Source organism: Lycorma delicatula, chromosome 3 (assembly GCF_047948215.1).
Source record: "Lycorma delicatula isolate Av1 chromosome 3, ASM4794821v1, whole genome shotgun sequence".
Taxonomy (NCBI): Eukaryota; Metazoa; Arthropoda; class Insecta; order Hemiptera; family Fulgoridae; genus Lycorma; species Lycorma delicatula.
In genome coordinates, this window is record NC_134457.1 from 109,182,537 (window position 1) to 109,197,094 (window position 14,558).

The following is a 14,558-nucleotide window of genomic DNA, read 5'->3' on the forward strand; positions in this document are numbered from 1 at the left end:
TATTATAACTACAATTGAGAGAGAAGGAAACTTGCTTTTGTAGACTGAATTACAGTGTTACTAAAATCAGTTAGTTATAAAATAGAGTGATGATTCCTGTATTATATTTTAAATGTAAATGACAAATTTTAATATTTGACAAGTTTGTCTGTAATGAAACTTACTAGACAGACATGCTTTTCATGTTTGTAAATAATATAACTCATATAATAATATGTTTGTAACTCATTAACTCATGTTTGTAACTCATTATAATATATTACATGTTTGTAATAGTATAATGTTTGTAAATAGTATAGTTTTCTTAATAGCCAGTTATAGTCGTTTTTCATTCCAACAGGACAGATCATGCCAGTTATAAATTAAATTTCTCATTGCCATTGAAACAATGTGATAATTTCTTTTATTATGCAGTGTAAAACGTAGGTAGTGAAACTTCCCATAGGTAATGAATTGATAAGCAACTTCCCTTTAATGTTGTCATTCAGAACTTCTTCACACACAGTTTTGTTCTTAGATGCTCTCATAGCAGTATTTGTAATTCATTGTATGCATGTCTAGTAATATAAAGCAAATCTAATTTTATTTTTACTGTTTGTATGTATTTTAAAATTGTATGAAAAATAATCTCGCTGTGATTATTTAATCAAAAAAATAAGTTTTTTTTATGGCCTCAGAATTTATCATTACAACTATTTCATTTCTTTCAAATATACTTTTTCAGTAGAAAAACTTCTAATGTGTGTATATAAAAAATGATAAAATTGCCTTAAAATTAATAGTGCAAAATTGTAAATAATTAATAAAAAAATCTAATCATAATATTAATTAAAAAACAGGAGTTTTTGAAGTAAAATGCAGGAAGCAAAATTGTTAAAAATTATATGTAGGATTAACAAGCAAAATTAAAAAAAATACTCTGGAATATTCTCACAAGCATATAAATGTAACAAACAAAAATCTAATAATGCTGGTGTAAATGTACATTTTCAATTATAAAACATGTGCAAACATTAGAAATAATTAACATATTTAAATCTCTTACTTTTGAGAAAGTATACATAATAAAAAAATAACAATACATTTAATATTCTTCTTTAGTAGCTCTACTGCCCATTATGAGCCTTGGGCTGGAGTATGGTTAACCTCTATTTATTTTTTTCTGTTATCTATCTTTGCTCTTCATCCTCCCATTTTAACTAAATCATTAAATCATCTCATTTATGCTTCTATTTAGGAATTTACCTATCTTTGTTCTCTTAAATATCTTCTTTATCACTACTCTTGTCATTTTTTATATGTATCCTCTCTACATGTCTTCCAATTTTCAATTACAACTCTACATTTTTGAGCCATCTAATATTCAGGGGCTTGAATCTTACAATATTTTCGCCTCATATTAGTCTCTCCTATTTTCATTTTTATATAGGGTACCCAACTTAAAAGGGGACCATTACTTAATTTAGTCTATAAATAATACTTTATTGGCAAATACTTACATAACAGTTTATAGAAGGTGTTGAAAATGATGTCCATCCACTTTTGCACTTATCTATCAACATGTTTGACCATGTTCCTGACTCTTGTTAGCTGTACCTTGTCTATTTTCTGGTTGGCATTTATAATGTTTGTCTTCAATTCCTGCAGGTGTGTGGATTGCTCTGATTAACTATTTCTTTTTAAATAACCCCCCCCAGAAACTATTTCTTTTTAAGTAAACACCCCTCCAGAAAAAATTCTGGACTAGTCAGATCAAGGGATCTTGGTGGCCACAATTCTTTAAAAATGATTCTTCCACGGAAAAAATCCTGTAGCATCACAATGGTAGAGCAGGCTGACTGGCAAGTGGCATTGCTCTGTTGGAACCAGCAATAACTCTTATCCTCTTGCATTAAGACTACGAACTGTTGGATAATTTCTTTGTATACGGTAGCATCCACAGTTTTTTCAAAAAACAAGAGTGCTACTATTAGTCACCTTGCAACCTCACCATATGCCTATTTTTTGTGAATGCAGCAGAGATTCAATGAAAATTGCAGGTTTTCAGTACCCAAGGTACAGCAGTTCTGACGATTAACATACCTATCAAGGTGAAACCATGCTTCATCTGTGAAAACACTTGATCTAAAATGCTCTAATAAGTTCTTGAACGATTGACATTAGTGAATCCTTTTTGTGTAATCAACATTAGTTTGCTCATGGAAAACCTGCATTCGATACAGATAACATTCTAGCTTTCTCTTCACTGCCATGTGGATTGAACCTATTGACATGCTTTTTCCTGGCTTAGTCTCTCCAAAGATTTATGAGGAGATCTTGTAACCGCTGCTTTAAATTGGCGACAATGCTGGGTGTGCCTGACATGGTTACATTAAACACACCTGTTTAAAACCTTTGTTGGCAGAGGGACTGGTTCCAATGTGGATATAACAGCAGTTACTTGCCACATACTTGTTGGCTTGCCAAGACTGGACTACTGGAGGGTGGTTGCAGAGGACTTCTCCAATGATCATCTTGCAATCCAATTTAATCTTTTTATTGTATTGGAGAATTGACTCGGATCAAAAGACATAACTGGAAGCCAAACACAAATCACAGCCTTTTCAGAAGCGATGTGAACCAGACTGGAGTCCAGACATGACTGGACCCTGGAAGAATTCTTGGTTAGCTTAAAGGAAGAAAGCAACAAACTGAGATCACAGCCCAATCCCAGACCTAAGAAAGTTTGTTGGGTCGTAGAGAAATTGCAGACTTGTGGAAAGCTACGTTTGCAGCTAGACATAAATTTCAGAGAAGGCATAGACCGGAAGCAACGGAAGAACTAGAAAATGCATACAAAAGGACTAGAAACTCTGTGTGCGCAGTGATTAAGACTGTTAAGTGTGCAGCCTGAAAGAACTTGGTTCAGCAATTAAATGATCCATAGGGGAGGGCATACAGGGTGTTGATGAAAAGATTTGGTGCACCCTTCCCCGTTCTAACTCGTGGACAAACACTAAGAATCGTTCGAGAACTCTTCTTAACGGATGAAGTGGATCTGGTGGACATCATAACTAATGAGGAGAGAAGTTCTATGGGTGGTATCTAGGATGAGCATGAACAAAAGCTGAGAACCTGACAGGGTGCAAGAGGCTTGTTAAAAGGATTGAAGGTGTTGTGCCCCTGGCTCATTTTGATGGCTCTTAATAAAGCTTTGGGGAGCAGCATCTTCCCATTGTCTCAGAAGCAGGGACGACTGATACTGGTTCCAAAGCTAGTCCTGGCTGGACAAGCCCAGACCTATCGCCTGATATGTCTGTTGTCAACACTCAGTAAATTATATGAGCAATTTCTTGTGGAGAAAATCTGGATGGAGATAGAGACAACTGGCAGCCTTTCACCAGCACAATTTGGTTTTGTTAGTGGCAAATCCATGGTAGATGCATTAGGCTGTGTGAAGACCTTGATAGATTCATATAGGGCCGGCAGTGGAAGTCCAGGAAGCTTCCTTTACTGGTCCTCCTAGACATACACAATGCCTTTAATACCATACCATGGGCTGCTATTATGGCTGAGTTAGAGTGAAGAGAGATCAGCCCTTATCTCAGAGCAGTGGTAAACAGGTACTTACACGAAAGAGGAGAAAGTGGTAAACAGCTACTAACCGAAGAAAGTGAGGTATGGTTTCTTATGTAGAGGGTCTGCCGTAAGGCTCTGTATTAAGCCCATTATTATGGAATATCACATTTGACAGGGTGCTGCGGCTTGGTTTCCCAGGCAACATGTTACTGATAGGTTATGCTGATGATTTGGCTGTGTTAGTCTCTCTCTGCACAGACAGAGGAAGAGGTAGAATGAGCAGCCAATTCAGCAATCAGAAGAATCAGCACTTGGCTTCAAGACAAAGGACTGCAGCTATCTCTTCTTAAGACTCAAGTTGTGGCAGTGGTGGGTTAAGAAAAATAAGACAAATTAGTGTCAGCGTAGATGGAATACAAGTTGGTATGATGCTACAAGTTAAATATCTAGGTGTTTGGTTTACACAGAACGGCATATTTAGTGAACATCTTCAAGAAGTGTAAACAAATCTGAGAAAGCCATTAATTCTCTTAAGTCACTTAATGGGCTCCAAATGAGGGCCATGGTCTGATAAATGCCGGTTATTGATGGCAGCCGTCACAGTGGTGATATCATACACAGCACCTATATGGTATGAAGCCCTGGAGAAGAAAAGAAATGAGAGAAGATTGACCTCACTGCAGCGCCATACAATGATAAAGATTTCTGAGGCCTATTGTATGGTGTCGGCTGTGATGACGGAGGTTTTGGCAGGAATACCTGCAAAAACCATCGGCAGGGCCATCGGTTGATGGCCCTGCATAGAAAACAAAGATATGAGGGAATGTCCAAGATGAATGCCAAGAAACTATTATATCAGGAGTGGCAGGAGGCATGGGAAGAGGCACGCTCAGGCAGATGGATGAAACAGATGATGATGGCTGGAGAGGGGTCATGGGGACATGAGTTATTATATTACTCAGCTCCTCTCTGGCCATGGGGAGTACAGCAAATACCTTCATCGTTTTAGGTGAAGGGAGATGCCCAACTGTATATATTGTGGCCTGATTGACTCGCCTGAACATACGTATTACGAGTGTCATAGATGGGTTGAACTTAAACAATGGCATGGATTGGAGTGGATTACACCAGATTCCATGGTGAAGTATATGCTTGAAGGCATCATGAAATGGAGTAAGATTAAATCATTGGTGACAGAAATTATAAAGACAAAAGAAGCTGATACAGCCAATGAAGAATGGTCTAAAAAAAATCAAGACTGAGTCCCGTTGATGTGTTGGGAACTGGGAATGGCATAACCATTCCCAGTCTATAAAATATAGCCACTGTCTATAAAATCAGAGACTGGCACTGGATGATTTATGTATACAGACTTTGCAGCTGCCACAGCAATCTAACCTTCACCCTTGTCTGTTTTGTCCAGTTGTCAGTTTGTCAGCTGTTAACTGAGCTTGCCTTTCTCTACAGGTTTGTAGTTTTATGACTAATTCATTAAGCCTTGGACCAGAATACAGTGACCAGCACGAACCGTCAACTTCTGTAGGTTAAAGTAAAATGTACTGTTGCAATCCATTTGAAAAGTCAAGTTAATTCCTGTAAGAAAAACCTAAGAAGTGTAAGCAAGAACTTTATGTAAAGATTTACCTTTCTTAAACAAGTTTACAAAATTGGTGATACATGCCACAAACAGAGTTAGAAACATCTGCAAAAAATAATGCTGAAGAATCTTCTTCTGATAAAGAATTTCAGATTCAATCTTCTCAACCTCTGTTACCATGAATCAGCCTTTGGGATCAAAGCAGAGGGGCATTTTTTTGCTACATCTTATGGAATAAGTGCATGTGATTGTGTGGGAGAGAATGTTAAAAGATTTGTAGCTAGAGCAAGTCTTCAAATGACCTACAATGACCAAATCATGACTTCATGACAGTTGTATGACTGGGAAAATGGACACATTGAGTTGACACGTTTCCATTATAGTACAATTGAACAGCATAAAGGAGAAGAAGAGGCTTTGAAGAGTAGGACAATGACAGCAAGAACTATACAAGGTAGTCCACTTTTTTGTTCCACTGAAGAAGAATCAGGTGCAAGAGAGGGTGTTTTCATTTTATAACAACTCAGTAGCAGCAAGTACAACAAATATTGGGGATCTTGAACAGAAATGGTTGGGTTCTTGATCTGCAGATGTAATGGACACTGGTGGCCGGGGTGTGTTCTAGACTCAAATAAGGAAAATCAAACAGTGAAGATGTTCTTACATCCACATGGACCTTCTTCACCTTCCTTCCACTATCCAGACTTTGAAGATGTTCTTAATATACATAACATAATGTACATAATTGAGGATGTTCTTTATGCACATATAAGTGATGTTATTTCAGACGTAGACCCCAGGGCAAATCCAACAGGAAGAGTTTATAACCTTTCAAAGCAAAAAGTGGACAATGCTAATCAGAAGTTATAAAAAGTGTACACTGTGTAATTCTTCTGTAATTATCTTTGGCAGCTATATGAATTACAGTTAAGTGAATTTTGTTGAGATTGGTGATGGTCAAGTTGTGAGGCTTGTTGATTTGTCATGGAATGATCCAATGCTACATCACCAATTTTCCTATTATTATTCATTATGCTTCTGGAAATCCTTCCTCCTGTTGATCCCACCATGTGCATGTACTGTTCTTTTAAAATGAATGACTAATCAATTTGTACAACCTCTATTTCAATTTTTGTACATGTTTTGATCTATGCTAAATCCCTAGAAAAGATGTTATATCATCTTGCACATAAATTTGAGTTGATTTGTAAAATATAATGCCTTTTTAACCAATTTTTTTGTATTGTAATATGTGGTACTATGCTAAAACAGAAAACGTTATCTTGTTTCACTCCAGTATTAAAGTTAAAAACTGAAAATTTTATTATCAACTTTTACTGTTTCTGTTTTTATCAGTTTACTGGCACTTAATAAATCTTTAACGCTTAATATAGCACATTTATACAGTAAATAAATAGGAAGTTAGAAGTTTCTTCTAAATTCAATAAATAAATATAAACTTAGTGTTACGTTCATAAAAATGTTTTTGCAGTTTGTCATGCAATGATTAGCTGATCAGTTCTACTCCTCCAAAAACCACATTAATAATTCTTGTAAATATCTGCCAAATCACGTATTCATTCATTGATAATGCTTGAAAATATCATATAGCAAACAATAATGTAATCTGCAGTTGTCGTATTCCAATTTATTTTTGCTCTTATATACTGCACATATTGTTCCATTATGCCAAATATGGTAGCATTTTTTCTTTATTCATTTTATCTTACATTTGCATTTTTATCTTAAAACTTTTTAACATATCTGTATGTAATGCAATGTATACTAGATGCTCTATTTTTAATTTTACCTTATGTACTTTCTCTCTTGTTGAATTAGCCATCAATTCCACCTTTCTTTGTCTTCCTCCTCCATTTCACTATCATCTTCTTACACCTTCCTTCCTCTTACATGCTCCAAATCTTATTATGTATACCTTTTTCTCCACCTGCATTGTAATATTTTCTTACTTCACCTTCATACCATTTATCAATCTTTAATTCTTGCTTTCCATGCCTCCAATTTCTTTGAAAAATTTTATTTGCTCTTACCGTTTTCAACATAATCATTATAAACACCTAAAGTTTCTTTCTAAATCACTAATTTCCCTTTCTACATTCTTCATTTCTGTTCCATCTTCATTTACCTACAGATTCTTCCACAACATACTTTATCATATCAGCAATTGTGGACCACTTTCATCTGCTGTTCTGTTCATTTTATCTGCTGTTCTGCCAACTTTGGTTCTAAAGACACTGATGTTTCTATTTACCTTCATAAATATCATTAATTTCTTAAAATTTAGGATCCCATTTCACTCTAGTTATTCTTTCTTGTATCACTGCTTTCACCATGTTGTGATCTAATTCACAATTTCGTCTTCCTAAGCTTCTTAAATCAACTGTTGAAACAAATTGTGAGCATTAACCAGAACATGATCAGTTTGATTCATAACATAAGAACCAAATGCTTTCCATGTATCCAATTTTTTTTTTCTGAACTTGTATACTTCTAATTATCACTGTTTTTCCTAGCAAATATGTATACACACAAAGTTATAACACTATCAACAACACATAAAATCATGCACAAACTTGACATGTGCAAACCATATCAGAGTTAAATGTAGAGTGAACATCAGAATAAAGTTGTTCTATGTGGACAATGGTGTGCACATGTTGTGTTTGTGTATGGTTTTATGTGTTGTTGATTATGTTATGGCTTTGTGTGTATACATATGTTTGTTTTTTTTTTCATTTTATCTTGATGCAATGACTTCCAGTGAGTGATTTTCAAAGATTGTGCAGAGTTCCGAAACACGTTAAAAGAATGTAGATATCATATATAAAGTACACATCGATGGATATAATTTATTAAATCAATTATTAATTGTGACTGGTATGGTAAGATGAATTTTAAGTAGGTTCTATCTATTTGATAGTGCATTAACTGGCATTTACTGGTGAAACTTATTTGGGATCAGATCCACTATCATTGCCTTTGACTAGAGCCTAACTCCCTTTAGGCCAGTTCCTAGAATCGAAATATAATTAATGAAGTTGTAAAATTTAAACTTGATGATTCGATAAGGGGAATTATTATATTTAATTTGAAGTACTCAAATTTAGATTTAAAAATATATTTTCAAATTATCGTATTAAAAACAATAACTCCATTATTTGTAACAGTTTGTTACAACAGCAGAATGTTTCGTTCTATATTTAAAATTTTTTTAGCTATGTTTTTAATATAAATTTACACAATATGTGCTAATGTAACTAGATATCAGCAAAAGACAAAATGTTTTTGAAGGTTAAAAAAATATTTACTTCACTAGGAAAATAAGTATTCTGAAGAATCATTTTCTGTTAGCAGTGAGATTTGCCTAAGTATGTATATAAATTTTAATGGTAAAATTCAAAAACGAGTCATTAATAAATATTTTGTAGCAGTTAGTTCTATTGGTGTAATAAATACAATTCTCAAGGCAGGTGAAGCACTAAATCATTAATATGTTTCCTTTTTTATTTATTTTTTTGTAGAGGAGTTGGTACAGTCGGTTGTGTTGCAATTGATTCTAATGGCCACACAGCTTCTGCAACATCAACTGGAGGAATAAATGGTAAATACAGAGGAAGAATTGGAGACACACCATTGTTAGGTTAGAATTGAGTTCTGTATTTTATGGATTTTGTTTGTTCATTAAATAGTTTTTCTTTTTTTTAGATATTTTAGTGCACATGTATATCATGAGTTGTATTGATAAGATTACAAGATTTAAAAAAAAAATCATTTCTTTTCTATGATTTGCTTATACAAAACGGGGAAATGGACTAATTATCTCTTTGGTTTAACACTAGGCAATATCTTTTGTTCTGGAAAATTGATCTTCCCGTAAGTGTAAAAATTAATGTACAACATGATTTTGTTTTTAGTGTATAAAATTTAAGGTGAGCACTCTTTTTTTAATTTGGGTAATTACTTAGACAGATGACATGCTAATGTAACCTAATATTCGCTTCGCTTACCAGCGTTGTCTTATAAACCTTAAATATTAAATTGGCAAATTAAAATGTAAACACAAGAAAGAATATTGATACAAATTGAAAACATTACCCTTGCTGCTACGGGAATATGTAATTTTTTGATTTTAAAATCTTTGTAAGTCAAAAACTACAATAAAGTAACACTTTTTTTGCATATTTACAATTAGCATGGTAAACACATATGCCAAGATTTATGACGTTTAAATGCACATCATCTTTCTAATTTTTTTACTTTTTTTATATTAATTTTTGTCTTTGTTACTAATTGTGACTACTGAATTCATAGCGGTTGCTTTATCCTTTTTTTAATCCTTTTTTTAAAGTTGATACTCAGTATTTTTAATAAAAGATTATGAGAATGAAAGTTGTTTATTTGAAATACTTATTCAAATTATTCTACTTCTCATAACAAATATATAGTTTCCTTTGGGCCTGTGGACGGGAAGTCTCTTTACACTGAAATAAATCAAGCTTAATCGGGCTCTACTGCTGCCAGTTCTCACTGCTGATATTTCTCATTGCTAGGTGAGGAGGGCTGTGATGGGGACTATTCGATATGTTCATATGTGGTAGGATGACCTTAGTTGTAGTAGAGTTTGGAATGATGGCAGATACGAGTGCATTCACTGTCGAAATATGCTTGTTAGCTTGTGTGTATGTGTGTGTGTGTTCACAAATTTTCACACACACTGGTAAAATGTTGGAGAACATTATGAATGACTTGTGTTTTGGGAAATTGTCTCCAGCATGGCAATCGTTACTGACACGGGAGAAGAAGGCTTTTGCAGCAGGAACTGTTCTTGATATGCTACACAGTGGGAGACCAAGCACTCAAATTGAGAGGTGTGCTGCTGTGAAGGCATCGATTCAACAATCACTGATGAAATCAATCCGCAAACATTCAGCAAAGTTAGGTATTCCAAGATCAACAATGTAAGACCATAAAAAAAGGACTTGAAAGTTAAATGTTTTCTTCCAGTTACAGTAATGAGTGGAGTGACAATGTAACAGTGATCTTTATCTACTTGTTTGTTCACATCAGTTATTGCTTGAATGCTCTCTGTGAGCGAAATTACATCATGTTCTCAGATAAATGTGCAGTTTATTGAAGCTTTCATAACCCAGAAATGTTTTTTCTGGGTGAAAGACAATCCTCACTTTTTTGAGGAAATCGAACACATCTGCCTTATGTTATGATTTAGGTTGGTATGACAGCCTAACATCTCATTGGTTTTTATTTTTTGATGGCCCAGTTAATCAACACAGTTATCTAAGAATGATTGACGAGTGGTTGCTTCTAAAATTAATGGCAAAAGGGATCGCTGACATCATTATGTTTCAGCAAGATAGTGTTGTAGCGAATTTTTCCTTCGAGTGTCTGTAGATGCCTCAATGAAATTTTTCTGAATCACTGGATCAGAAGAGTTACCAGCTCTATTTCTTGGCCAGCAAGATACCCTGACCTCATCACATCTGACAGTGCACTCTGAAGTTTTGTAAAAGAAGAAATCTGAAGATGCAGATACATTAACAATGAGCAACTCCAAGACTATTCAGTCAGTACTTGAAATGATCACCCCTGATAAGCTGTTGCAGATGAACAACCAGATGTGGAGGCACATGCAGCTGTTTTTTGAACATGGTGGAATCCACACAGATGTTTTAGATCCATAGAAGGTAGCATAAAAGGACTTCCCGCCCACCCCATACATTTTTATTTTGTATGAACTTGTTCATAGTAAGAAGTAAATAGATAATTTGCAACTCTATACTTTTGTGATAAAGTTTGTTACTAAATGAACACACACATGGGAACTTTGTTGTTCATGAATGATCATAGTGTTTATTTTGTTTCATTGCAGGATGTGGTGGATATGCTGATGATACTATTGGCACCGTGTCTACCACTGGTCATGGTGAATCCATAATGAGGTACAACCTAGCACAAAGAATTCTGAACGCCATGACACATGGTATAATAATTTATCATATTTGTTAGTGGAATGTAATTATTTTATAAGGAATTTTTAACACTACTTCATTTAAAACAACCTTTTTTACCCATCCTTGAATGGAGGATGTTAAGTATGAACTAGTGTCGGTTGCATTGACTGAACGAAAGATATTGGTGAAATATATATAACAACATGAAATCTAACAATAAGAAGTTTGCTTAGTTAAAAGAAAAAAACTCATAGGAATAAGTACAATGTTGATAAATATGATCTTTGTTAATGCCTGTAAAAAAAAAGCATTATTATCTGTAGAATCATTTTATAAAAACATTATTATGTTGTTAGTAGTTTACTATGCATTAGAAATTTCAGTTAGGTGTATGTTGTGTGGTGGTTCTAATAATGGAACTAAAAGCATTATTTTTGTTTTCTAATGGTTACTTTGCAATCTGTTCAACTAGTGAACAATAAGCAAAACCTCCCCCCCCCCCCACCTGTATGGCCCAGTGAGATGAGGATATATGTATGACATATAAATGAGCTGTAGTCTGTAGTCAGCCAAGTTGTACAGACTCAGGCCAACCATTCCTGAGACATTAGGTTAATTGAACACCAACCACCAAAGTACATATCCACTATATTCAAATCCATATAAAAGCATCTAATTTTTACTAGGATAATTAGTATTATGAGTAAAAATTTCTTCCTCTAGAATATTTTGTTGTACTTGTCCCTTTATCATCAAATAAACTAAATGTGGCTGACTTAATATAAGATTAGTTTATCTCTGTAAGATTCTCCTACAAATTTTTCTTCTCTCTAATTGTTTTAACTTCCCAAATAGTGAAATTTGTGACTGTTGATTGATTATATTCACCTTTTTGAATATTTAATTTCTCATACAAGGGTGGTTCAGAAAGTAAACCTCTGTTTGGCTATAAATAAAAAAACTTGCATGGATAAAAATATTTTGTTATATACAACTTAAAACTGCAGATTTTAATTATTTTTCAACAGTCACCATTTAAATTCAAGCATTTAACATAGCATTTCACTGATCTATAAATATCTTCATAAAATCAGCCGTCTGGGAACCTAGGTGGCTAAATTGTCTCACGACATTTTGAAGTTCATCGTCATCATCAAAGATGAAGGAGCAAGAACAAGCATGCTACTTCAGCAGTCTACTGTGAAAATTTTAAGAAACTTAGCTGAACCACTGAGAACAAACATCATGATATGCTGTCATCCGGTGCTGTTTTTTGCATAACAACGCTCATCCTCACATGTTAGTTTGATTTTGAATTTTGTGTTCATTAGGTAAACAGCTCAAAATTAAATAAATTTTTGACTCTGTACAGGTTTTAATATTTATTTTTATTAGTTTAAGATAGGGAAGTTGTTGGTGTTGGTATTTCATCACTGATTGAAATGTCATTCGTGGCATTTGCATCAGTAACATCCTGACAGAGGTCAAGCTGATGACTGAGAGATTTTAATCAGGTAGAGAGTCTAGATGATGAGCTTTAGTAAAGCACATCGGGGCTAGGGACAAAAGGGGCGGCGTGGCGACTGGATCACAAGCAGGTGTCTTCTCCTATGAGGTCAGGATGGTCATTTATGACAATGCAATACTGTTATAAATGAGATATTCAGAAAAATATGATCATACTAGTTAGGCCTAATGTTATGAATTTAAAGCCCACCTAATATGATGACCGATATTGTTTTCAGATGTCAATTTCTATACATCAGGATAAAAACTGTTTAATTTCAGACATAGGTGGTTATTTGTTAAGTGTATTACTATATTTGTTTTTCATGTGTTATTTATGCAATGGACTTAATATGTGAAAATTAAAGGTTTTTATTCTAAGTCCTTTACTGTTTTATCGGTGTCCTGCAAGAATTTCACATTAGGTCTGCTGCTGTTTAATTTCTTTTTTAATGATATATGTGATGTAATTTTTGCTTGTATACTATTATATGCAGATGATGTGAAATTTTTTATACAAATTATGTCTTTTGAGAATTTTTGCAATTTACAAGATGGTATAAACAATATATCGATGGTGTAGTCTCAGTTTTATGTCTTTTATTATAGATAAATGTTACTCCGTTGCATGCACAAGAAAGAGGTTTCCTCTTCAACGCAGTTACAGTATTAATCATGCTATATTAGTTGTTCAAGATAATGTTTCTGATTTTGGTGTCAAACTAGATTGCAGGTTAAGTTTTAAAGAGCTATATCTATCTATTACAATGTTTTAAAGAGCACTCGCTATCTATCTATCTTAATGCAAGCTAGTTGCACGTTTGGCTTTATTACGAGCTGTTATAGGAATTTTAACAATCCTAATACCCATTGGACCAACTATCCAATTTCAATATAAAGTTGTTTTTATTAAAATCTATTTATTTGTATTATGTTACTATATGTAACATAATACAAAAAAAAAAAAAAAAAAAAAAAAAAAATATTTATATTATATATATTTACATTCAGATTGTGATATTGTAATAGTGATGCATAGTTGCTTGACTCGGTATTGAACCTAACAAGCTAATTGTATTCTGTGCAATCACAATTAGTGAAAAACTAGCATTTTATATGAAATTTGCAATCAATAAAAATGTTTCTGATCTGTGTTTGTGGTATTAATTCTTCCAGGACTTGTTATTAATTATTGTTTATAGCTAATAAAGAACAGAAAGATTATCTGAAAGTAGTTTTAGTTTTTACTTTTGAACCTGAAGTTATGTCTTATTTATGCAAAAGATTCTTAATATTTCTATTTTACAGGAAAAAATCCTCAGGAAGCTGTAGATCAGGAAACTGCTGCAATGACAGCTCGTGTTGGAAAAGATGCTGGTGCTATTGTTTTATCTAATAAGGGTGAAGTTGGTGTAGGATTTACATCATACCGTATGTCATGGGCATATCAAGTTGGTGATGAATTACATTATGGTATTGATAAAGGGCAAAAATTAGTTGATAAAATCTCTTAACTGAGGACCGTTACTAATATTATAGCAAAATTCTCTTCAACCATTTAATAATTTATATATTTTAAAAATTTCTCTTACTGAGTGTTATACTTGGATATTTAAATTTTATAGCTTAATGATTATTTTGTGTAGTTAATTTTTATCAATATCACTGAGAAATTTTTTTGTCACGAATTCATTTATTATGTTAAAATTTAAATAAAGAAGTGAGATTTAGCAGAAAAAACTGCATAACTAGGGGCTACTATAAGTATTATCAGTAAAATATCTTAAGTCATTTAATAATTTTATAAAATGTAAAAAAATTAATTTCCAACTAGTTTTGCATTTTTTGTATTTATTACTTTTACAGTAATATATTTTAAAATATATATCTTTTACAAACTTCTGTGA

At 33.4% G+C, this 14,558-nt stretch overlaps 1 protein-coding gene across 3 annotated transcripts in view; it reads left to right on the forward strand.

Moving 5' to 3' along the window:
* The window catches only part of LOC142321877 (putative isoaspartyl peptidase/L-asparaginase GA20639), a 32,068-nt gene extending 17,510 nt beyond the window's left edge, over positions 1-14,558 (forward strand). For all 3 annotated transcript variants that reach the window (XM_075360350.1, XM_075360349.1, XM_075360348.1), the window contains exons 5-7: positions 8,698-8,816; positions 11,064-11,174; positions 13,960-14,558. In XM_075360350.1, coding sequence (XP_075216465.1) covers positions 8,698-8,816; positions 11,064-11,174; positions 13,960-14,165 — 436 coding nt within the window. In that variant the 3' untranslated portion in view covers positions 14,166-14,558. The remainder of the gene's footprint in view (positions 1-8,697; positions 8,817-11,063; positions 11,175-13,959) is intronic.